Genomic DNA, 25,353 nt, shown 5'->3' on the forward strand with positions numbered 1-25,353 from the left:
TACTAGTGTTAAAGTTTAGAACCTGAAAGGACAAGGCAAGTAAGGGTTAACAACAGAGATGATTAGAGGCAAGAGAAGGAGGGGGGGTTGAGCCAGTGTGAGTGGGTGATACAGGAACTTGTTGTGCAAGAGAAAGAGAAAAAAAAATCAATTCAATGAATTAATCTTTCGGTTTAAAAACACACTGGTGAGGAATTAAAAGATATTGCGGATAATACTAACTTTGATTTAGCAAGGATATTTAATTTTGGTTGCAGCGAATATATTGTCAGTATAGGGAATGCAGAATTAAATAAGCTCTTTGAAAGAGTTTTTGTTTGTTTAAGTAGAATGTTCTGGCTCAATAAAAACATATGTGTTTTCTCATCCAGACAGCTAACTTTTCTTCCCAATCAGTCCTCAAGACAAAGATCCTTTAAGTTTGAAATTATTTATTGTACAGGTAAAATTCTACTTACAATTGTTGAATCTCAAATGTATAGCCCCAGGCAGAAGGTCTTTGTAGCTGGAGATAAGTAGGAGATGGGAGAACGGTGTTTCTGGGTTGCAGGGTGAGAGGGTTCTGAGGCTGATTTGGTCTTTAGAATAAAGCGATAAGAAGAATGTAAAAAAGCCAATCATTTCACAGAGCTTTACAAAGTGCTGCTGGCTTTGAAGCCCACATGGGCAAGATGAAACTTTCCTAGAGAGCTGTTGCAGAAAACACCTCCACAAGCTGGGGACAGGGGTCAAGGTCCAGTGGCAGCGAGCCTAGGACCCATGTGACACAGGTGGAGCATGAAGGGCAGTCCCTTGAGCCAATAGGGCACTTAGGAAGACTCAAGTTAGATTGAGGGTCATTCGAGCTCTTCCGATAGTGAGAGAAAGTAAAGGGGGAAGGAGCTTCTATTAAGGGCACGGCTCCTCTTAAAGACAAGGCTCACAGACCTTTATCATGGGTTACAAATAACTGGAACAAGAAGGCCTGAACAGCATGGGAATGCAGAGTAAATGTGAAGATGCGACTGAGTAAGTAAAGAATGTGTAATGTCTGAGAGATGCATGACAGAAATGTACCAGCAACGTAAGAGAATATGAGAGCCATGTTTAATAGTTTGAAAGAGGGTAATGCAAATTTAAAACAATGCTATGTTTACACCCATAAGGAAATACAATCTCATTCTTTCAGTCAGGTACGGGCCATTTGGTGTGAAGAATTAGTAGTGTTATTTCTTCAAGAGGCGAATGATAATAACCTGGATTGATCGTAGGTGGCACACCAGTATATCTAGGGGGTGCTTTCAGTTTTCTCTCTGACTCCATCTGCTGGAGGGGAGGCATAACCCAGCAGTCTAGACTGATCCTGGTACGTACAGGGAAACAGAAGCAGTTTTGCGTAAAGAACTGTCTGCAGCTCAAGGTCTAGTTATTGAGCGGGGTAGAGATAAGGTCACCTGGTATTTTCTAGTATTAGCAAGTTTCAGTAATTCTCCACTCTAAGAAAGGGGAGCCATCCCAGAAAGAAATCTGTATATAAGAATGTAATGTGTAACTAAGAAACGGAGAAGGCTTTGGTAATATGTCACTGTTAGACGCTCCAAGTCACTCCCAGGAAACCTGTATCTTTCCTGTATTCCTATTCTGGCTTTACTTTGCTTTCTAAAATAAAGAGTATTATTGAGAAATATAAAGAATGTGAGTGTTTTCTATAACAAACCAGCCTGCGCAGCGAAAACTTCTGAGTGCCACGAGCCTCAGGTAGTAAATTAAGTTTTAAAGTTGTTAATTATTAAGAAGGGCCAGTCTTCTCTCCAGGAGCACAGGCTCCGGGATTGAACTCTTTGTGTTAGTGGAGAACACAGATAGTGACTTATTTTTAACTCTCTGCAAAGGCCGATAATGAACTGAAATTCCTGGGCTACGCAGCCCCAGGTAACTAAACAAGGGGCATCCCCTTTTCCAGATTGCTCCGCGACATCCACCAGCCCAGACTGGACCTGGCCGACTCCATCAGAGACAGGGGCAGAAAGTACAGCTTCGACTGAGGATTCCACCAGGACAGCAACGCTCTCGGCAGAGGCCTCAGGTGCGCAAACACCCAAGGCACCAGTTCCAAAGTGGACGCCATCAAGCCCAGGACCTGTAAATAATCCCAGACCTTTGGCATCGGCAGATGAAGTAGGCGAGTTATCTGCTCCTGAATCTTGTTCATTCTTTCGTCTGTGAAAAACACTCTGCCCCACTGGGTGTCGAAACGGGCTCCCAAGTACTCGAGGGTGTCAGATGACTTTTCTGCACATTGATGATCCAGCCCAGGGACTCTAGGAGAGACTTCACTCGGTCCACCGACCGCACACACTCTGTCAGGGATTTCACCCGGATCAGCCAGTTGTCCAAATAAAGATGCACCAAGAATCCCTCCTGCCGCAGAGCCGCCACCACCACCACCATCAATTTCGTGAAGGTGCATGGAGCGGTGGCCAGACCAAAGGGAAGTGCCTGAAATTGGTAGTGCTGTCCCAGCACCATGAATCTGAGGAACCTCTGATGCTCCCGACGAATGGGGATATGAAGATAAGCCTCGGTGAGATCCAAGGACGCTAAAAACTCTCCTTTCTTCACTGCCGCAATTACGGTCCTCAACGTCTCCATCCGAAACCTTGGCACCTTCAAACTCTGGTTGACCTTTTTCAGATCCAGGATAGGATGGAAGGTGCCCTCTTTCTTTGGCACCACGAAATAAGACGGAATACCTTCCTCGTCCTTGATCGGACACTGCTACTGGGATTACAGCCTCCAGGCAAAACAGACGATGAGGCGTTTCCAGAACCGCTGCCCACTTGCTTCGAGAAAGACAACATGACTCCAGAAAGGACGGTCTGAGAGGACGAGAAAATTCTAAGGCATAACCTTCTCTCACCATGGTCAACACCCACTGGTCAGATTTTATCTTGGTCCATTCCTCGTAGAAACGGGCCAACCTGCCCCCGATTACCAGAGACGAAGAGTGGACCTGCCGGATCTCATTGGGAGGACTTACTGCCACCCTCTCCCTGGGTGGAACCGCCTCTGGATGCCCTACCACGAAAAGACTGCTGTCTATGCAGTCTATGCACAGCCTGCCTTGAAGCTGATGTCCCTGAGGATCTTGCCGGCCGAAAACGCCAGGAATCCCGAAGCCGAGGAACCGCCGAGAAAGATTTCCAAACTGACTTTTGATCCTCCGGCAGTCTATTCCCTTTTGTCTTCCCCAGAGACTTCATCAGACGATCCAGATCCTCACCAAACAAAAGTTTTCCCTGAAAAGGCAAATTGCAGAGCTGAGATTTGGATGACAGATCAGCCAACCAATTTCAGAGCCACAGATGACAACTGGCCGCCACCAACGACACCATACCACGGGCCATGGTTCTCATCAGGTCATACAAGGCATCAGCTCCATATGAAACTCCAGCTTCCAGACGAGCTGCCTGGGTCGGAGACAGGGCCCCAGAGGTTGCCTGTTCCTGCAGCTTCTGGATCCAACACAAACAAGCCCGCTGCATGAGACTTGCACAGACAGCCGCTCGCAGGCCATAACTCAAGACCTCAAAGGCTCTCTTGAGATGCACCTCCAGCTTCCGATCCTGAACATTCTTCAGCACCGAAACTCCAGCCACCAGGATGATAGTCTTCTTGGTAACCGCCGAAACCGCTGCATCCAGTTTCGGAACCTTAAGAACATCTAAATGCTCCTGCATCAGTGGATACAGCTTGGACATGGCCCTGCCGACTCGCAGTCCTGAGTCGAGGGACTCCCACTCCCGGTCAATCAACCGGAATCTTCTTCGGAATCAGGAAGGCACTAGGAGGTCTCCTGAGGCCATCCCTCAGCATCCGAGTCCTCCAGCATGAGCTTAACCCCCAACTCTTCTAACACCTGGGGAATAAGTGGACGAAGTTCCTCTCTCCAAAAGAAACAGACCACTCTCCGATCATCACCTTCTGCCTCTGGGGCCTCCGCTCCCAGATCCGGTCTAGAGCCTGCCGGGTACATACGTTGGTCCCCCCAACTGATCCACATCTCATTCGGTCTCTGAAGACGTCTTCCGCCTCCTGAGACTCATCTGAATTGTCCTAGGCCGACTCCAAACGTGCCTGGTGGCCGTTGCGGGGCAGGATACGCGGACCCGCGGGCTCCATAGACGGCACCTTCTTCCTCCTTGCCGAGTCTGCCGGGCCAACCTGCACCCCGGCCTTCCCCACCTGCTTAGCCAGGAAAGCCTCATGAAGCAACAGGACAAATTCGGGTGAAAACCCACCCGGGGGTCCTAAAGGCCACTTGGGGCCACTGGGGCCCAAACCACCCCAGTCTTCCGGACATGGATGGACTATGGGAGAAAGAATAGGCGGTGAGGTCCCCCCAAACCCTCTGGGTAGGACCCCCCTATCTGGTTCCGCTTCCACAGCCATAGCTACTCCCTCCAACGAGCCCAGCGGCTCTGACATGGTCCTGGAGTGCTTAAGGGGCTTCAAACCCCTATCTGAAGCCCCCCTCCTGCACACTTGGTACAAAGGAGGAGATCATTGAGAAGGACCGTCCGACCCCCACAGGATCGGCAAACCTGCACGAGCTGCTTGTCTGCCATCCAACCTCCTTTTGTTATTTAACTCTTTAAAGCAATCAGACCCGTTAGGGGGAGGGGCACACCAAGCAGCCACGATCAAAACGGCAGCGGGCGCCCTAACAGCAGCAAACATTTCTCGCCGGTGCACACAGAGGGCTGCAGATGCACCAAAAAGCGCGTGAAAACAAACGGCCCGGCAGACAAATTCAAGTCAGAGGTACCTGCCCCCAGCCGGGGTCCCCCTCCGTCGCTGGGTCCCTTTCTCCGTCCGAGCACCACCAGGCCCGCTCCTGACAACCACCGAGTGCCCTGCTTGACTGGCAGCCCAGCTTAAAACTTGAGCCGCCGCTGTTGTAAAGCAGAAGTCCCTTCCTTTTTTTACTTGTTAAAACCTTAAAGGCCCCCATGCCCCAAATAGGAAGGTGAACAAAAAACAAGGGCACTTCCCTGAAATCTCCTGGGCCGGCGGAGAGGTTTCGGATCCCCCTGAGGGAGCCAGACCACTGGCTGTCCGAGGTCCTGGGGTTACAGGCTGAACTGGCCAGGGGTATCCAACCCCCCATTCGCCCGGCTCCAAACCCGAGGGAGGACCCTTTTTACAGCAACCTCCACCTCGGGGAGCAAACTTTCCTTCACAATCCAGTCAGTCAGGACTGCAGGGTTAGCACCTCTCCCATCTGCTGGAGGTAGAGACATACTGAGGGACTGCAAGTGGCGCTCTCGTACATGTGGCAGTGCCCAAAGTTTTGTTCTCTACCTCCATCTGCTGGTAGGGATGAATAAAACCCATTTGTCTGGACTGATCTGGGTATATTCAGGAATCACATTATTTTCAAGAATATGCATAAAGCATTCTGAAATTATTACATGATGTGTTCCTTTAACATACGGGTAATGCTCTCAGGTTATCCCAGAATGCTCTCTAGATTAGGGGGTGCACTGCTCTTTTTCTCGGTCCCCGAATTCCCAGATTGTGCTCATGACTGAGGACTCCATTTCATTAAAGGGCAGGAGTGAGGTGCATTGGCAGAGGTGAGTGTGAGGTCTCAGTACTGGAATAGCAGCTGAGGCAGGGCAGGAGTGAGGTGCATTGGCAGAGGTGAGTGTGGGGCTCTCAGTACTGGAATAGCAGGTGAGGCAGGGCAGGAGTGAGGTGCATTGGCAGAGGTGAGTGTGGGGCTCTCAGTACTGGAATAGCAGCTGAGGCAGGGCAGGAGTGAGGTGCATTGGCAGAGGTGAGTGTGGGGGTCTCAGTACTGGAATAGCAGGTGAGGCAGGGCAGGAGTGAGGTGCATTGGCAGAGGTGAGTGTGGGGCTCTCAGTACTGGAATAGCAGCTGAGGCAGGGCAGGAGTGAGGTGCATTGGCAGAGGTGAGTGTGGGGCTCTCAGTACTGGAATAACAGGTGAGGCAGGGCAGGAGTGAGGTGCATTGGCAGAGGTGAGTGTGAGGGTCTCAGTACTGGAATAGCAGGTGAGACAGGGCAGGAGTGAGGTGCATTGGCAGAGGTGAGTGTGAGGGTCTCACTACTGGAATAGCAGCTGAGGCAGGGCAGGAGTGAGGTGCATTGGCAGAGGTGAGTGTGGGGCTCTCAGTACTGGAATAGCAGCTGAGGCAGGGCAGGAGTGAGGTGCATTGGCAGAGGTGAGTGTGGGGCTCTCAGTACTGGAATAGCAGCTGAGGCAGGGCAGGAGTGAGGTGCATTGGCAGAGGTGAGTGTGAGGGTCTCAGTACTGGAATAGCAGGTGAGGCAGGGCAGGAGTGAGGTGCATTGGCAGAGGTGAGTGTGAGGGTCTCAGTACTGGAATAGCAGGTGAGGCAGGGCAGGAGTGAGGTGCATTGGCAGAGGTGAGTGTGAGGGTCTCAGTACTGGAATAGCAGGTGAGGCAGGGCAGGAGTGAGGTGCATTGGCAGAGGTGAGTGTGGGGGTCTCAGTACTGGAATAGCAGGTGAGGCAGGGCAGGAGTGAGGTGCATTGGCAGAGGTGAGTGTGAGGGTCTCAGTACTGGAATAGCAGGTGAGGCAGGGCAGGAGTGAGGTGCATTGGCAGAGGTGAGTGTGGGGCTCTCAGTACTGGAATAGCAGGTGAGGCAGGGCAGGAGTGAGGTGCATTGGCAGAGGTGAGTGTGGGGGGTCTCAGTACTGGAATAGCAGGAGAGGCAGGGCAGGAGTGAGGTGCATTGGCAGAGGTGAGTGTGGGGCTCTCAGTACTGGAATAGCAGGAGAGGCAGGGCAGGAGTGAGGTGCATTGGCAGAGGTGAGTGTGGGGCTCTCAGTACTGGAATAGCAGGTGAGGCAGGGCAGGACTGAGGTGCATTGGCAGAGGTGAGTGTGGGGGTCTCAGTACTGGAATAGCAGGTGAGGCAGGGCAGGAGTGAGGTGCATTGGCAGAGGTGAGTGTGGGGGTCTCAGTACTGGAATAGCAGGAGAGGCAGGGCAGGAGTGAGGTGCATTGGCAGAGGTGAGTGTGGGGGGTCTCAGTACTGGAATAGCAGGTGAGGCAGGGCAGGAGTGAGGTGCATTGGCAGAGGTGAGTGTGAGGCTCTCAGTACTGGAATAGCAGGTGAGGCAGGGCAGGAGTGAGGTGCATTGGCAGAGGTGAGTGTGGGGGTCTCAGTACTGGAATAGCAGGTGAGGCAGGGCAGGAGTGAGGTGCATTGGCAGAGGTGAGTGTGAGGGTCTCAGTACTGGAATAGCAGGTGAGGCAGGGCAGGAGTGAGGTGCATTGGCAGAGGTGAGTGTGAGGCTCTCAGTACTGGAATAGCAGGTGAGGCAGGGCAGGAGTGAGGTGCATTGGCAGAGGTGAGTGTGAGGCTCTCAGTACTGGAATAGCAGCTGAGGCAGGGCAGGAGTGAGGTGCATTGGCAGAGGTGAGTGTGGGGCTCTCAGTACTGGAATAGCAGGTCAGCAGGGCAGGAGTGAGGTGCATTGGCAGAGGTGAGTGTGGGGCTCTCAGTACTGGAATAGCAGCTGAGGCAGGGCAGGAGTGAGGTGCATTGGCAGAGGTGAGTGTGGGGGTCTCAGTACTGGAATAGCAGGTGAGGCAGGGCAGGAGTGAGGTGCATTGGCAGAGGTGAGTGTGGGGCTCTCAGTACTGGAATAGCAGCTGAGGCAGGGCAGGAGTGAGGTGCATTGGCAGAGGTGAGTGTGGGGCTCTCAGTACTGGAATAACAGGTGAGGCAGGGCAGGAGTGAGGTGCATTGGCAGAGGTGAGTGTGAGGGTCTCAGTACTGGAATAGCAGGTGAGACAGGGCAGGAGTGAGGTGCATTGGCAGAGGTGAGTGTGAGGGTCTCACTACTGGAATAGCAGCTGAGGCAGGGCAGGAGTGAGGTGCATTGGCAGAGGTGAGTGTGGGGCTCTCAGTACTGGAATAGCAGCTGAGGCAGGGCAGGAGTGAGGTGCATTGGCAGAGGTGAGTGTGGGGCTCTCAGTACTGGAATAGCAGCTGAGGCAGGGCAGGAGTGAGGTGCATTGGCAGAGGTGAGTGTGAGGGTCTCAGTACTGGAATAGCAGGTGAGGCAGGGCAGGAGTGAGGTGCATTGGCAGAGGTGAGTGTGAGGGTCTCAGTACTGGAATAGCAGGTGAGGCAGGGCAGGAGTGAGGTGCATTGGCAGAGGTGAGTGTGAGGGTCTCAGTACTGGAATAGCAGGTGAGGCAGGGCAGGAGTGAGGTGCATTGGCAGAGGTGAGTGTGGGGGTCTCAGTACTGGAATAGCAGGTGAGGCAGGGCAGGAGTGAGGTGCATTGGCAGAGGTGAGTGTGAGGGTCTCAGTACTGGAATAGCAGGTGAGGCAGGGCAGGAGTGAGGTGCATTGGCAGAGGTGAGTGTGGGGCTCTCAGTACTGGAATAGCAGGTGAGGCAGGGCAGGAGTGAGGTGCATTGGCAGAGGTGAGTGTGGGGGTCTCAGTACTGGAATAGCAGGTAGAGGCAGGGCAGGAGTGAGGTGCATTGGCAGAGGTGAGTGTGGGGCTCTCAGTACTGGAATAGCAGGTGAGGCAGGGCAGGAGTGAGGTGCATTGGCAGAGGTGAGTGTGGGGCTCTCAGTACTGGAATAGCAGGTGAGGCAGGGCAGGAGTGAGGTGCATTGGCAGAGGTGAGTGTGAGGGGTCTCAGTACTGGAATAGCAGGTGAGGCAGGGCAGGAGTGAGGTGCATTGGCAGAGGTGAGTGTGAGGGTCTCAGTACTGGAATAGCAGGTGAGGCAGGGCAGGAGTGAGGTGCATTGGCAGAGGTGAGTGTGGGGGTCTCAGTACTGGAATAGCAGGTGAGGCAGGGCAGGAGTGAGGTGCATTGGCAGAGGTGAGTGTGAGGGCTCTCAGTACTGGAATAGCAGGTGAGGCAGGGCAGGAGTGAGGTGCATTGGCAGAGGTGAGTGTGAGGGTCTCAGTACTGGAATAGCAGGTGAGGCAGGGCAGGAGTGAGGTGCATTGGCAGAGGTGAGTGTGAGGGTCTCAGTACTGGAATAGCAGGTGAGGCAGGGCAGGAGTGAGGTGCATTGGCAGAGGTGAGTGTGGGGGTCTCAGTACTGGAATAGCAGGTGAGGCAGGGCAGGAGTGAGGTGCATTGGCAGAGGTGAGTGTGAGGGTCTCAGTACTGGAATAGCAGGTGAGGCAGGGCAGGAGTGAGGTGCATTGGCAGAGGTGAGTGTGGGGCTCTCAGTACTGGAATAGCAGGTGAGGCAGGGCAGGAGTGAGGTGCATTGGCAGAGGTGAGTGTGGGGGTCTCAGTACTGGAATAGCAGGAGAGGCAGGGCAGGAGTGAGGTGCATTGGCAGAGGTGAGTGTGGGGGCTCTCAGTACTGGAATAGCAGGAGAGGCAGGGCAGGAGTGAGGTGCATTGGCAGAGGTGAGTGTGGGGCTCTCAGTACTGGAATAGCAGGTGAGGCAGGGCAGGAGTGAGGTGCATTGGCAGAGGTGAGTGTGGGGGCTCTCAGTACTGGAATAGCAGGGGTGCGGCAGGGCAGGAGTGAGGTGCATTGGCAGAGGTGAGTGTGAGGGTCTCAGTACTGGAATAGCAGGTGAGGCAGGGCAGGACGTGAGGTGCATTGGCAGAGGTGAGTGTGGGGGGTCTCAGTACTGGAATAGCAGGTGAGGCAGGGCAGGAGTGAGGTGCATTGGCAGAGGTGAGTGTGGGGGGTCTCAGTACTGGAATAGCAGGAGAGGCAGGGCAGGAGTGAGGTGCATTGGCAGAGGTGAGTGTGGGGCTCTCAGTACTGGAATAGCAGGTGAGGCAGGGCAGGAGTGAGGTGCATTGGCAGAGGTGAGTGTGGGGGTCTCAGTACTGGAATAGCAGGTGAGGCAGGGCAGGAGTGAGGTGCATTGGCAGAGGTGAGTGTGGGGGTCTCAGTACTGGAATAGCAGGTGAGGCAGGGCAGGAGTGAGGTGCATTGGCAGAGGTGAGTGTGGGGCTCTCAGTACTGGAATAGCAGGTGAGGCAGGGCAGGAGTGAGGTGCATTGGCAGAGGTGAGTGTGGGGGCTCTCAGTACTGGAATAGCAGGTGAGGCAGGGCAGGAGTGAGGTGCATTGGCAGAGGTGAGTGTGAGGGTCTCAGTACTGGAATAGCAGGTGAGGCAGGGCAGGAGTGAGGTGCATTGGCAGAGGTGAGTGTGGGGGCTCTCAGTACTGGAATAGCAGGTGAGGCAGGGCAGGAGTGAGGTGCATTGGCAGAGGTGAGTGTGAGGCTCTCAGTACTGGAATAGCAGGTGAGGCAGGGCAGGAGTGAGGTGCATTGGCAGAGGTGAGTGTGGGGGTCTCAGTACTGGAATAGCAGGTGAGGCAGGGCAGGAGTGAGGTGCATTGGCAGAGGTGAGTGTGAGGGTCTCAGTACTGGAATAGCAGGTGAGGCAGGGCAGGAGTGAGGTGCATTGGCAGAGGTGAGTGTGGGGCTCTCAGTACTGGAATAGCAGGAGAGGCAGGGCAGGAGTGAGGTGCATTGGCAGAGGTGAGTGTGGGGGGTCTCAGTACTGGAATAGCAGGTGAGGCAGGGCAGGAGTGAGGTGCATTGGCAGAGGTGAGTGTGGGGGTCTCAGTACTGGAATAGCAGGTGAGGCAGGGCAGGAGTGAGGTGCATTGGCAGAGGTGAGTGTGAGGGTCTCAGTACTGGAATAGCAGGTGAGGCAGGGCAGGAGTGAGGTGCATTGGCAGAGGTGAGTGTGGGGGTCTCAGTACTGGAATAGCAGGTGAGGCAGGGCAGGAGTGAGGTGCATTGGCAGAGGTGAGTGTGGGGGTCTCAGTACTGGAATAGCAGGTGAGGCAGGGCAGGAGTGAGGTGCATTGGCAGAGGTGAGTGTGGGGGTCTCAGTACTGGAATAGCAGGAGAGGCAGGGCAGGAGTGAGGTGCATTGGCAGAGGTGAGTGTGAGGGTCTCAGTACTGGAATAGCAGGTGAGGCAGGGCAGGAGTGAGGTGCATTGGCAGAGGTGAGTGTGGGGGTCTCAGTACTGGAATAGCAGGTGAGGCAGGGCAGGAGTGAGGTGCATTGGCAGAGGTGAGTGTGGGGGGTCTCAGTACTGGAATAGCAGGAGAGGCAGGGCAGGAGTGAGGTGCATTGGCAGAGGTGAGTGTGGGGCTCTCAGTACTGGAATAGCAGGTGAGGCAGGGCAGGACTGAGGTGCATTGGCAGAGGTGAGTGTGGGGGGTCTCAGTACTGGAATAGCAGGTGAGGCAGGGCAGGAGTGAGGTGCATTGGCAGAGGTGAGTGTGAGGGTCTCAGTACTGGAATAGCAGGTGAGGCAGGGCAGGAGTGAGGTGCATTGGCAGAGGTGAGTGTGAGGGCTCTCAGTACTGGAATAGCAGGTGAGGCAGGGCAGGAGTGAGGTGCATTGGCAGAGGTGAGTGTGAGGGTCTCAGTACTGGAATAGCAGGTGAGGCAGGGCAGGAGTGAGGTGCATTGGCAGAGGTGAGTGTGGGGGCTCTCAGTACTGGAATAGCAGGTGAGGCAGGGCAGGAGTGAGGTGCATTGGCAGAGGTGAGTGTGGGGGCTCTCAGTACTGGAATAGCAGGTGAGGCAGGGCAGGAGTGAGGTGCATTGGCAGAGGTGAGTGTGAGGGGTCTCAGTACTGGAATAGCAGGTGAGGCAGGGCAGGAGTGAGGTGCATTGGCAGAGGTGAGTGTGAGGGTCTCAGTACTGGAATAGCAGGTGAGGCAGGGCAGGAGTGAGGTGCATTGGCAGAGGTGAGTGTGGGGGTCTCAGTACTGGAATAGCAGGTGAGGCAGGGCAGGAGTGAGGTGCATTGGCAGAGGTGAGTGTGAGGGCTCTCAGTACTGGAATAGCAGGTGAGGCAGGGCAGGAGTGAGGTGCATTGGCAGAGGTGAGTGTGGGGGTCTCAGTACTGGAATAGCAGGTGAGGCAGGGCAGGAGTGAGGTGCATTGGCAGAGGTGAGTGTGGGGGTCTCAGTACTGGAATAGCAGGTGAGGCAGGGCAGGAGTGAGGTGCATTGGCAGAGGTGAGTGTGGGGGTCTCAGTACTGGAATAGCAGGTGAGGCAGGGCAGGAGTGAGGTGCATTGGCAGAGGTGAGTGTGGGGGCTCTCAGTACTGGAATAGCAGGTGAGGCAGGGCAGGAGTGAGGTGCATTGGCAGAGGTGAGTGTGGGGGTCTCAGTACTGGAATAGCAGGTGAGGCAGGGCAGGAGTGAGGTGCATTGGCAGAGGTGAGTGTGGGGGTCTCAGTACTGGAATAGCAGGTGAGGCAGGGCAGGAGTGAGGTGCATTGGCAGAGGTGAGTGTGGGGTCTCAGTACTGGAATAGCAGGTGAGGCAGGGCAGGAGTGAGGTGCATTGGCAGAGGTGAGTGTGAGGGTCTCAGTACTGGAATAGCAGGTGAGGCAGGGCAGGAGTGAGGTGCATTGGCAGAGGTGAGTGTGGGGCTCTCAGTACTGGAATAGCAGGTGAGGCAGGGCAGGAGTGAGGTGCATTGGCAGAGGTGAGTGTGGGGGCTCTCAGTACTGGAATAGCAGGAGAGGCAGGGCAGGAGTGAGGTGCATTGGCAGAGGTGAGTGTGGGGGGTCTCAGTACTGGAATAGCAGGGAGGCAGGGCAGGAGTGAGGTGCATTGGCAGAGGTGAGTGTGGGGGTCTCAGTACTGGAATAGCAGGTGAGGCAGGGCAGGAGTGAGGTGCATTGGCAGAGGTGAGTGTGAGGGTCTCAGTACTGGAATAGCAGGTGAGGCAGGGCAGGAGTGAGGTGCATTGGCAGAGGTGAGTGTGAGGGGCTCTCAGTACTGGAATAGCAGGTGAGGCAGGGCAGGAGTGAGGTGCATTGGCAGAGGTGAGTGTGGGGGGTCTCAGTACTGGAATAGCAGGTGAGGCAGGGCAGGAGTGAGGTGCATTGGCAGAGGTGAGTGTGAGGGTCTCAGTACTGGAATAGCAGGTGAGGCAGGGCAGGAGTGAGGTGCATTGGAGGAGGTGAGTGTGGGGCTCTCAGTACTGGAATAGCAGGTGAGGCAGGGCAGGAGTGAGGTGCATTGGCAGAGGTGAGTGTGAGGGTCTCAGTACTGGAATAGCAGGTGAGGCAGGGCAGGAGTGAGGTGCATTGGCAGAGGTGAGTGTGAGGGTCTCAGTACTGGAATAGCAGGTGAGGCAGGGCAGGAGTGAGGTGCATTGGCAGAGGTGAGTGTGGAGGCTCTCAGTACTGGAATAGCAGGTGAGGCAGGGCAGGAGTGAGGTGCATTGGCAGAGGTGAGTGTGAGGCTCTCAGTACTGGAATAGCAGGTGAGGCAGGGCAGGAGTGAGGTGCATTGGCAGAGGTGAGTGTGAGGGTCTCAGTACTGGAATAGCAGGTGAGGCAGGGCAGGAGTGAGGTGCATTGGCAGAGGTGAGTGTGAGGGCTCTCAGTACTGGAATAGCAGGTGAGGCAGGGCAGGAGTGAGGTGCATTGGCAGGAGGTGAGTGTGGGGGCTCTCAGTACTGGAATAGCAGGTGAGGCAGGGCAGGAGTGAGGTGCATTGGCAGAGGTGAGTGTGGGGCTCTCAGTACTGGAATAGCAGGTGAGGCAGGGCAGGAGTGAGGTGCATTGGCAGAGGTGAGTGTGGGGCTCTCAGTACTGGAATAGCAGGTGAGGCAGGGCAGGAGTGAGGTGCATTGGCAGAGGTGAGTGTGAGGGTCTCAGTACTGGAATAGCAGGTGAGGCAGGGCAGGAGTGAGGTGCATTGGCAGAGGTGAGTGTGAGGGTCTCAGTACTGGAATAGCAGGTGAGGCAGGGCAGGAGTGAGGTGCATTGGCAGAGGTGAGTGTGAGGGTCTCAGTACTGGAATAGCAGGTGAGGCAGGGCAGGAGTGAGGTGCATTGGCAGAGGTGAGTGTGAGGGTCTCAGTACTGGAATAGCAGGAGAGGCAGGGCAGGAGTGAGGTGCATTGGCAGAGGTGAGTGTGAGGCTCTCAGTACTGGAATAGCAGGATGAGGCAGGGCAGGAGTGAGGTGCATTGGCAGAGGTGAGTGTGAGGGTCTCAGTACTGGAATAGCAGGTGAGGCAGGGCAGGAGTGAGGGGCATTGGCAGAGGTGAGTGTGGGGCTCTCAGTACTGGAATAGCAGGTGAGGCAGGGCAGGAGTGAGGGGCATTGGCAGAGGTGAGTGTGAGGCTCTCAGTACTGGAATAGCAGGTGAGGCAGGGCAGGAGTGAGGTGCATTGGCAGAGGTGAGTGTGGGGGCTCTCAGTACTGGAATAGCAGGTGAGGCAGGGCAGGAGTGAGGTGCATTGGCAGAGGTGAGTGTGAGGGTCTCAGTACTGGAATAGCAGGTGAGGCAGGGCAGGAGTGAGGTGCATTGGCAGAGGTGAGTGTGAGGGTCTCAGTACTGGAATAGCAGGTGAGGCAGGGCAGGAGTGAGGTGCATTGGCAGAGGTGAGTGTGGGGCTCTCAGTACTGGAATAGCAGGTGAGGCAGGGCAGGAGTGAGGTGCATTGGCAGAGGTGAGTGTGAGGGTCTCAGTACTGGAATAGCAGGTGAGGCAGGGCAGGAGTGAGGTGCATTGGCAGAGGTGAGTGTGAGGGTCTCAGTACTGGAATAGCAGGTGAGGCAGGGCAGGAGTGAGGTGCATTGGCAGAGGTGAGTGTGGGGCTCTCAGTACTGGAATAGCAGGTGAGGCAGGGCAGGAGTGAGGTGCCCTGGTGGAGTCCTGTTTTGCTCTCTGTACTAGAACAACAGGTGCTGACTGTAAGGACAGAACAGAGATTGGTGATACCAACCAGCATCTTCACCAATTTCCTCTGGCTCTGGTGGTTTGGTCTCCTCAGCCATTGTCAGTGTTTTCTCCTCAGAGTCTTGAGCAAAAAAAAGGAAAATGGAGCTAATTAGAACATTTTGTTGAAGATCCAATACTGGAATAGCAAAGTAATTCTCATTCATTTATAAACAACAAAATATTTACAAATATACAATATGCACATTATTTACAAGAATATGCATAAAGAATTCTGAAATTATTACATGATGTGTTCTTTAACATACGGGTAATGCTCTCAGGTTACCCCAGAATGCTCTCTAGATTGGGGGTGCACTGCTCTTTTTGTCGGTCCCTGAATTCCCAGATTGTGCTCATGATTGAGGACACCGCTTTATTAATCAGGGTGTGAATGTTCCTTAATATGAAGGTGCACCAGATCAGCAGCGTGTGCCCTGGGGCAGAAGTGAGTGCACAGGCAGATTTATATGTGTTGGTTTTAGTATGGGAATAACAGAGAGTGCTGCAGGGCAGGAGGGAGGTTTATTGGAAGAGCTGTGGGTGTGGTTTCTCCGTACTGGAATGCTAGTAGCTGAGGCAGGGAAGGAGTGAGGTGTATTCAGGGCTAGCGCAATCCACCGTGCAAGCCATATACTTGCAGAGGGTGGCATCCCAGAGGGGGGTGGCGGCCGCCTGAGAGCCACCTGCCAAATCACAATCCACAGGTTGGATCCCATCCCAACAGAAGCCAAAGTCAGGAAGAAACTGAGGGACCACCCGGCAAATCCCAACCACTGGTGGCAGAAGAAGTGTAGAGGAGGGACTGAGGCTGTCAGTCAGAGGAAGAGGTCCAGGTGAGTGAGAATAGGTGTGTGTGCAATACAGGGAATATGTATGTGATTGAGCAAACATGTATTTATGTGTGTGTGATTATGTGTGCTTATGAACATGCATGTGTGAGAAAGGGAGTATGCATCTGTATGTGTCAGCATGTGTGTGTGAGAGAGGGAGCATGTATGTATATGAGCAAGTGTGTTTGTGACTTTATGTGTAAGAGCTAGGGGGCTATATGTGTATGTGGGGGGAAGAGAGCGCGAGTGTGGGTATGTGAGAGGGAGCATGTGTGTGAGCATATGTGTGTGTGAGAGGATAAACGTGTGCATGAGTGCATGTAAGAGGAGAAAGTGTATGTGTCTCTCCCCCCCCCCCCCCCTTCTGTCACTAATCTCTGACAATCTCAGGGTGGGTGGAAATCAAAAGTTCCCAGGTATGGAAAATGGAGGAATTTTATTATCCTTATTAGTTTTAATTATTAGATGTTATTTGATCTGACTGTTTTGAAATATGTTATTGGTGTTTGGGATATTTCTTTTTAAATTATACTTGTTTATTTATTTTGGTGTTTATTAGTTGCTAGTTGCCAAAGCTTGAAGAGACGGACAGTCTGAAACATTTATCAGCTCTTTTGAAATATTTATTCTTTTTGCTAGTATCGTTTTACTTTTATGAGGGATGTGTTATATTTCTTGATTATATTATTTAATATTTTATGAAGAATGATGATGTTTCTGTTTTTCCATTGTTGTACTGTACACATAGTCTGGCTTCTTGCAGTTTTCAGTTCAGTCTGCACATTTGTATTTATACTTTATGATCTCTTTATTCTGTATTTGGTGAGGGTCTGTCTGTGTTCTGAATGTGTGATTGAGGCAAAGTATCTGCTACTGTGTAGAGTGGGGATCTATTTTGATTTTTATCTGCCTTAATTTACAATGTTACTATATAGCAGTCCTGCTTGTTCTGTTTTCCTAATAGGAGATATCACATTCTTTGTATTTTGAAACCACTACATCTTTCAACCCCAAAACAAAGCCTCAGGACTGGTGGGCATCCTTCATATGAGAGAATTAATTATGCACCAGAAAAATTAAGTCAGCCAACAAAATCCAGCTATCAACATGTAAATTATATTTAAAAAAAAAAAGTGATAAAAATTCCCCAAAGCATGTAAATTCTGTGTGGGAGACATGTCCAAGTCTGAGACTTTGAGTGAGCCCCAGGATATTTATACCAGGGCCAGTGCAAGAGTCTTAAGCGCCCAATTCACTGGAGGTGGAACAAGTCTTCTGAGATAAAAATCTCACACCATGCGTATTATAATTCCATGGATTGCTTTGGTGCTAGTCAGAAAACCCTGCAAAAAGACATTTGGAACTTATATGGTATTAAGCCTAGTGTAAAACACATTGGGTGTGAGCTTGGTCCTCAAAAAAGCCATGAGTAAACTGAATTACTATTACACTATAGTAAACCTCCCATACTAGAACAGCACTGACTGTCAGTTCTTGGACCCTATCTAAGAAAAGGCAACACTCCAAATATTATACCAGACCATAAAATGCCAATTTTTCAGGTTTATTTAGACAGTAGATTACTACTATTTTTCACCCTTCCCTGTAATGAACTACTTGCTCCTTGTTGGCACTAAGGAAAAGAAGTACCCCAGGTATGCCCACCATTCTAGTCTCCTTACTCTAACTTCTCCGCACCTATAAATGATGTTCAGGCGCAAAAAGTTATTGTTGGGAAAAAAATGAAAAGCCTATGAATGGCGCCATTAAAATCCAACAGGGCTTGGTGGTGGGGAACAGCATAGCTAGCAGTTGTTTGTACAGGGCAGTAAAACAGGTAGCACCAGCCCTACAAATTGGCCACTGTTGGAGACAGGATGCTGGACTCGATGGACCTTGGTCTGTCCCAGCATGGCATCTCTTATGAGGCCACACTTGTGCTGGCCAGTGTGGAGAAGAAAATAGCAGCAGTTTAACAGCTGGGAGGGTTAGAGGCTCGTTGGGTCGGGTAGGCAGTGCTGGTACAAACTACTTAAGCTATAGTTTAGGGCCTCAGATTATGATGGACCGCTATATACCAAAAAAATATTTAAAATTTCACATTTTATATAATTTTGGTAATGCTACAGGGGTTCTTAAACTTGACATGGCTTAGGACCTGAGTATGTCTCAATCTGGCCCTGGCAGAGAGGAGGGAACAGGGAGAGAACTGATATCAAGTCAGCAGTGGAAGGGGAAGAGTGTTTGGGATTGGAGGGAAGGGGAGGGAAAAGTGCTCAAGGTTGGAAGGAAGAAGAGATGCTGGGGTCAGAGGGGGTTTAACAGGAAGAGCAGAGGGCTCAGGAGCAGGGCAGAGTGATGGGTCAATGAGGTGGAAGGGGGAGGGTGCTGTAGTCAGGGGGAGGGAAGAGATGCTGGGGTCAGAGGAAGAGCAGAGGGCTCAGGAGCAGGGCAGAGTGATGGGTCAATGAGGTGGAAGGGGGAGGGTGCTGTAGTCAGGGGGAGGGAAGAGTGCTGGGGTCAGTGGGGAGTTAAACAGGAAGAGCAGTGGGCTCGGGGGCAAAGCAGTGAGGTGGAAGGAAGGGGAAGAGTACTGGGTTGGGGGGGGGGGAGGAGAGCACTAGGGATGAGGGTGGTGGAAGAGAGACGGGCACGGGAGTCGTGTAGTGGAGGTTGGAAGGGGGAGAGTGCTGGGGGTCAGTGGAGGGTTAACAGGGCTCGTGGGCAGAGAGGGGAAGGGGGCGAGTGCTGGGTTGGGGGAGGAGGGAGAGCACTAGGGATGAGGGTGGTGGAGGGGGGAGAGGGGGTAGGGAAGGATTGAGAGAGTGTGAGAGGGAAGGAGAGAACGTTCAGACCCCTCTCTCTGTCCTTACCTCCCCGAAAGGTTTGGGGTGCTAGACTTCCCCCGAGGGCCACGGGCCCCGGAGGTGCTTGGGTTGGGGGGGGAGGTGAGGACGGCAAACTAGGGATGAGGGTGGGGTGGAGGGAAGGATTGAGAGAGCGTGGAGAGGGAAGGGAGAAAAGTTCAGGACCCCTCGCCACTGTCCTTTACCTCCCGAAGGTTTGGGGTGCTAGACTTCCCCCGAGGGCCATCGGGGACCTGGAGTGCTGGGTTGGGGTGGGGAGGAGGAGAGCACTAGGGAATGAGGGTGGTGTAGGGAAGGATTGAGAGAGCGTGAGAGGGAAGGAGAGAAAGTTCAGACCCCTCGCCCTGTCCTTTACCTCCCCGAAGGTTTGGGGTGCTAGACTTCCCCCGAGGGCCACGGGCCCGGAGTGCTGGGTTGGGGGGGGAGGAGGAGAGCACTAGGGATGAGGGTGGTGGAGGGAAGGATTGAGAGAGCGTGAGAGGGAAGGAGAGAAAGTTCAGACCCCTCGCCCTGTCCTTTACCTCCCCGAAGGTTTGGGGTGCTAGACTTCCCCCGAGGGCCACGGGCCCGGAGTGCTGGGTTGGGGGGGGAGGAGGAGAGCACTAGGGATGAGGGTGGTGGAGGGGGGAGAGTGTAGAGGGTGTAGGGGAGGAGAGAACGTTCAGACCCCTCGCCCTGTCCTTTACCTCCCCGAAGGTTTGGGGTGCTAGACTTCCCCCGAGGGCCACGGGCCCGGCCGGGCTTGTTACTTGCGGCCGCGTTGCATCCTCCTGACGGGCGAGCGTCCTGCTGTCTCCATGGCAACCGCACCCCCGCCTAACGTCATCACGTCTTAAAGAGGCAGCGCCGCTAATTTAGCGATTCCGTCGCTGGACTTGGCGAAATGGTTAACCTGACGGAGATTTTAGAAAGCTGAATGGGGCAGGAAGCTCACGGAAGTGCTTTTGTTTTGGGTTTTTTTATTATTAATTAGCTTTCTAAAATCTCCATCGGATTCCCCGCCGACCAAGCACGACGGAAGCAGAAAAGTCTATCTGCAGCGCCCGCCCCTTTGGGCTTCCTGAAGACGCACGCATGTCCAACGACCAATCGTATTGGGAAGGGCCCAGGGGGTGGGTGTGACCGTGTAAGGTACAACCAATGGGAAAGAGCAGGAGGCGGGCGAACTGGAAGGCGTGCCGGTCTCTGGGGGAGGGATTGGCTGCGCGGGGACAGTAGGCAGACTGTGGCTAGCGTCAGTGCGCGTCCTGCAGAGCGGCGGGGGCGGGGCGGAGAGGAAGGGCTGCCTGCACGTGCGAGAGCTGCGACTGCTGATCCTCGCTATACGCTTTTATCTTAAGCGTTCTGTGTATCAGCACGTGCAAAACTGTCCTGCCTGTAAAGTGATTGCAGTCTGCATACTGACGATTTTATCGTTTTGGCCCCAGCGCAGCAGGGCTAAAGCGAATCTAACCCTGCTAGAGACCTTTTGCAAATACTGGGCCTTAGCAGCACTGCAGAGAAAACAAAAAGTCTGATGTTTCAGAAAAGGCCAAAAAATCCTCTTCGACATATATTAAAATTCTTCCTAAATAAACATAAAAATGATGCAGAAAAAGACCAATAGTCGTCCATTCTCCCCAGCAAGCTTCCCATGGTAGTATGTGCTGCACCATGCAGGATACTCCTATGTATCAGTCGATGATGCTTGACGTGCTTTGCTTATTGCCTTGGTCATTAGAAGCAGGTGTGTTTTTTCCTTAATATCTGCGCATCAGTTTTCCAGACTAAAAAAGTTGTGGCTCATGTTGGTTGTCTCTGAATCCAAATTCCTCTTCCACTCCCCACCCTCCTGTTTGAAGCAGAGAGTGGTGGTGCAGTTGCATCATAAACATCAAGGTTTATTGGTTAAGAGTGGTAATCGCATGCCTTCTGTTAAGGGTAGTAACTGCTGCTCTGTGCTCGTTACCCCCAAGCTTATCAGTTCTCCAGACCATAAAAGTCAGAGCCCTCGCTAGTTGCTGTATGAATCCAATTCCCCTTTTTGCCTAATGTTGAAGCAGAGAGTAAATGTTAAGAGTTGCATCAAAACTATCAAGGCTTATTGGATAAGGGGAGTAAACACTGCACTCGCAAGGTTGCGCCATGCACACTTTCTTTGTTTCCTTTAGGACTTGGCTATAGCAGCAGTCCTGTACTTCAATTTCTCTTTTGCTCCTGTCGTCTAAGCGCAACCCTGCTTAGACGACAGGAGCAAAAGAGAAATTGGATTCAGATGACTGTTGAGAACCCCAGCTTCCATGGTCTGCAAAACTAATTTATGGTCTGAAGAACTGATAAGCTTGGGGGTAACGAGCACAGAGCAGCAGTTACTACCCTTAACAGAAGGCATGGGAGTTGCATTAAAAGCCTCAAAGCATATTGGTAGAAATGGGTAGAAATCTCCATACCTTCTGCTAAGGGTAGTAACCACTGTACCAGCAAGTTACTCCCCTCAGTGCTTATCTCGTTTCCATCCTCTAGGAATCCACACTGTTCATCCCATGATTCTTTGAATTATTTGACTGTTTTCTTCTTCACCACCTCCTCCGAAAGGGCATTCCAGGCATCCACCACCCTCTCTGTAAAGAAATATTTCCTGTCGGTTTTGAGTCATCCCCCTCTGGAGTTTCATTTCGTGAGCCCTAGTTCTACTGATTTCTTTCCAACAGAAAAAGTTTGAAATCCATACATCATCAAAACCATTTAGGTAGCTGAAGGTCTGTATCATATCTCCCCTGCCTCTCCTCTCTTCCAAGGTATATAATTCAGATCCTTCAGCCTCTTCTCATAGGTCTTCAGCTACAGACCCTACACCATTTTCATTGCCCTTCTCTGGTCTGCCTCCATCCTTTCTGAAAAACAGGCTCCAGAACTGAACACAGTACTCCAGGTGAGGCCTCACCAAGGACCTGTACAAGGGCATCATCACCTCCTTTTTCTTCCTGGTTATTCCTCTCTCTATGCAGCCCCACATTCTTCTGGCTTTAGCTATCACCTTGTCACATTGCTTCACCATCTTCAGATCCCCAGCCAGCATCACCCCAAGACCCCTCTCTTGGTCAGTACTCATCAGTCTTTCACCCCATCACATCCAGCTCTTTTGTATCACCGCACCCCACAATCATGACTGCACTTCTTGATATTGAATTCCAGCTGCCAAATCTTCAACCACCCTTCAAGCTTTCTTAAATCACATTTCATTCTCTCTACTTCTTCAGGTGTATCCACTCTGTTGCAGATCGTAGTAGCATCCACAAATAGACAAAATTTTCTTCTAACCCTTCCACAATGTCGCTCAAAAAGATATTCAGAACCGGTCCCAACACGATCCCTTTAATACTCTGCTTAGCATGGCTCTCTCTTCAGAGTAAGTTCCATTCACCATTATTCACTGTCTCCTGTCGGTCAACCAGTTTGTAATCCAGGCCACCACTTTGGTGCTCACTCCTAAGCTTCTCATTTTATTCACAAGCCTCCTGTATGGGACCATATCAAAAGCTTTGCTGAAAGCCAAGTAGATCACATTGAACACTCTTCCTTGATCCAATTCTTTAGTCATGCAATCAAAAAATCAATCAGATTTGTCTGACAGGACCTTCCCTTGGTGAATCCATGCTGCCTCAGGTCCAGCAATCCTCCTGACTGTAGATAGTTCACTCTCCTTTCCTTCAGCAGAGTCTCCATTACCTTTCCTACCACCGAGGTGAGGCTAACCGGCCTGTAGTTTCCAGCATACCCCTAGACTGTACAGACTGTGGCTTGTGACTAAGCGCAGCTGGGAATTTTAGGTTGGCTAAAAAGATGCTAAATGCATGCGGAATGAAGAGAAAGACCATTACAACCTCTCTAGCCTGCCCATCTACTGTAAGTGCACAGCCTTCCAATCCCTAGTGCTCCCTCCGAGATCCGCTCCGTTTATGCCACGCTTTATTGAATCCAGGTACTGTCCTTGTCTCCATCGCCTCCATGGAGAGGGCGTTCCCTGCATCCACCAACCTTTCGGTAAATAAAGATCGCTCTTGGGTCTGCCCCTTTAACCTTCTTCAAGACGTGGCCAGAATGTAGAATCAGGTTTTTATTATTCTGGTTCGGTGGTTGATTTCCTTGCTATTTATATCTGTAACTGCTCGGTCTGTGGCCAGTTGAGTGTGATGGTAGTTCTTAGTCAGGAAAGTGTTGATCTGGTGTTTTACCGCTGGCTTTCATTCATTTATTTAAAGCATTGATATTCCACCCTCTTTAAACTACAGGCGTTCAGAGCAGATTACAAAATCCACTCAAGTCCTACAAAAATATTTAAAATAAACCCAACACACTAGTCCCTCAAACAAAAGACATTCACAAACAGCAATCAATAAAAGAACAATTCACCATAAATAAACCATTCCAGTACGGAATGAGAAATCCTAAGATCAGCGCAGGTCACAAGAGCAGTGCGGCTGTTTAAAAAGGTAAGATTTTGGCTTTGTCTTAAAGCTTTTCAAATCTGGTTCATCCTTAAGCCCGTGTGGAAGAGCGTTCCAAAGGCAGCCCCCACCACAGGACATGCCCACCTACGAGCAGTTTGTAACTGCAAACTTTTTTTTTTTAATTTTATTTTCTATTTATTAATTTTTAATCATAAGTTACAAAGGTTTTACGCTTTGCACAGAAACCAAGAAACACATTTTATCACATTTTTACAGTATAAACTTTCATAAAAATAGAGAGAACAATAATTTCCTAAATTGACCCCAAATAACATAAATGGGGGGACTTATACCGGAAATATGAGGAGATAATTACTGCAAGAACAATGTTTGGAATAAACTTAGCGTTAATGACTCTTCTTTACCTTTATCACTCATTTGTGGTGCTATCCTGGTCTATGGGTTTAGGAAATATTTCCTTCCTGTTCTCCAAAAGCATCGTCAATTGCTCAGGAATAAAAAAAGAGACCTAAGTAACATGATCAGTTTTCACAATACAACGGACAAGGATCCCCGAGCACAAAGGTCGCTGCCAGAGATCGGGCTTCCTGCCTCACTGCAAGAAACCCTTTCCTCCGATCGTGGGTGGCTTTGGCCAGAGCGGGGAACACTTGCACAGCTTTACCCATCTTTAGAAAATACTTTCTCATTACCAGACTGAGTCCTGTGCATAGATAAAGGGCACCAGAAGAGTTGCCCTTTCTATTATTTCAGAAGTAGAAGTCTCTACGAACGCAGTTAAATTTGCCACAATCGATCACAGGTGCAGCTTCTTCTTCTCTGGATCTTACATGAGGCAGAAAATAGACCTCATTTAAAGTAGGACTGTTTTCTGGTGCCATTCTTAGAACCTCAGTCATATCTTTTCTCAGTGTTATCCTAGGTTGTTCTCCAAGTACCTTAGGAAAATTAATGATCCGGAGGTTCAGGTCTCTTATTTTCCAGTCGTTCTAGTTTCCTACTATAGATAACACAGTCCTGCACCAGTGCTGCTTGGATTTCTTGAGACTTCATCTGGCTTTAGCTATCGCCTTGTCACATTGCTTGGCCGTCTTCAAATCGCCAGACACCATCACCCCAAAATCCCTCTCTTGCTCTGTGCACATCAGTCTTTCACCCCCCTTCACATCCAGGTTGTCTTCTTTTGTTATTTATTTTATACAATGTCCATGTCAGTTAATTTATATTGGCCATGCACAACAAAGTATAAAATCCAGACTTACAGAACACAAAAGCTGTATAAATACCCCGATGGCGACGCACTGTTTGCAGAATAACCATTCCTTTACAGATCTCAGATGGGACACCCTCAAACAAACTGATGTTTTATCCGGGGTAAAAGTAGAGTTACGAGCTTGAATTTACGCGAGCAATTTTGGATTTCCCATCTGAACACTGTTTTCCCCCATGGATTGAGTTTGGAAATTGAATGGACACACTAATGCAAAATTGTATCAAGTAATTAATTGATCAAATTACGCCGGACTTCCCTTCCCTTCATATACAGCTTCCCTCAGGTCCTCTTAGGACTTCCAGTTTGAATTTCATGCCAGAATTATGGCGTTTGGGGTAAGGCTGGTTTTCCACACGTATGGGTATAAACATTGGACCCTCTGGGCTTTTTTACATTGCTAAGCAATTTAAAAGATATTTTTAGGCATTTCTGTTTGCGAACCCGCTAATAGGAGAAGTTACGTGAAATTTGTCTGAAATGAGGCCTTTTTTATGGTCGCCAAGTTTGTTTCCGTTTTACTAACAGACTCGTGCTTATGATACCAATCACGTGAGCGAAGCAACCGCCCTGCTGCAGGTTTCGAAACCCGGCTCCATGTCGGGGACTGCACTTAATGCATAAGAGAAGCCAAGTCCAAGTCCATTTTATTTGCAATTAAAAAAAAGATAAAAATATAATGGAACTGCCTCTCGGCCTATGATTAATTATAAGGCAAAAGAAGCTGTGGCTTGTTACGGGAAGGGCCTATTATGATTGGCACTATCGATGGCATTACAATCGTGTTAAGGACTGCATTGTATTATTTGCATGTATTCAGTCCTTTCTTCCACCTTTGCATGAGCTGAGTGCAAATATGCCTCCTCCGGCTTCATTGTGTGTATCCTGCAAACCTGCCCTGGGTGTAGCACTCCAGGCCCCCTCTCATTCGTATTAATGACATTTTCATAGCTGTTCCATTATACTAAAGGTATCTTTGTCCTCACATAAATCCCCGTTACCAGCTCCTCTTGGTTTCCCCGTTCCAGGGGTCTGTGCTGAGATTGCACCTGGGGGATTCAGCTCCCCCGCTCTCTGATTCAGGAAACTTTATTGACATAGCGAGTTGTCCTGCGTGAAGTGGGTAAAGGACGTACTGGTGCTGGAAGTAAAACAGAAAATAGCCCGAGTCCGGC

The 25,353-nt window shown here is 51.2% G+C and overlaps 1 protein-coding gene across 27 annotated transcripts in view; it reads right to left on the reverse strand.

Moving 5' to 3' along the window:
* CATIP (ciliogenesis associated TTC17 interacting protein) overlaps window positions 1-19,383 on the reverse strand; it is a 169,192-nt gene extending 149,809 nt beyond the window's left edge. For 5 of the 27 annotated variants that reach the window (XM_029605077.1, XM_029605078.1, XM_029605086.1 and 2 more), the window contains exons 1-2: window positions 19,144-19,380; window positions 14,765-14,839 (exon numbers count right to left, since the gene is read on the reverse strand). In XM_029605077.1, the coding sequence (XP_029460937.1) occupies window positions 14,765-14,816 (52 nt within the window). In that variant the 5' untranslated portion in view covers window positions 14,817-14,839; window positions 19,144-19,380. Of the gene's footprint in view, window positions 1-14,764; window positions 14,840-19,143 lie in introns of all 27 variants that reach the window. The other 22 variants (XM_029605080.1, XM_029605074.1, XM_029605073.1 and 19 more) reach the window with 9 other exon arrangements.
* Between the last annotated feature and the right edge of the window lie 5,970 nt (window positions 19,384-25,353).

The sequence above is a fragment of the Rhinatrema bivittatum genome, chromosome 6 (genome assembly GCF_901001135.1).
Source record: "Rhinatrema bivittatum chromosome 6, aRhiBiv1.1, whole genome shotgun sequence".
Lineage (NCBI taxonomy): Eukaryota > Metazoa > Chordata > Amphibia > Gymnophiona > Rhinatrematidae > Rhinatrema > Rhinatrema bivittatum.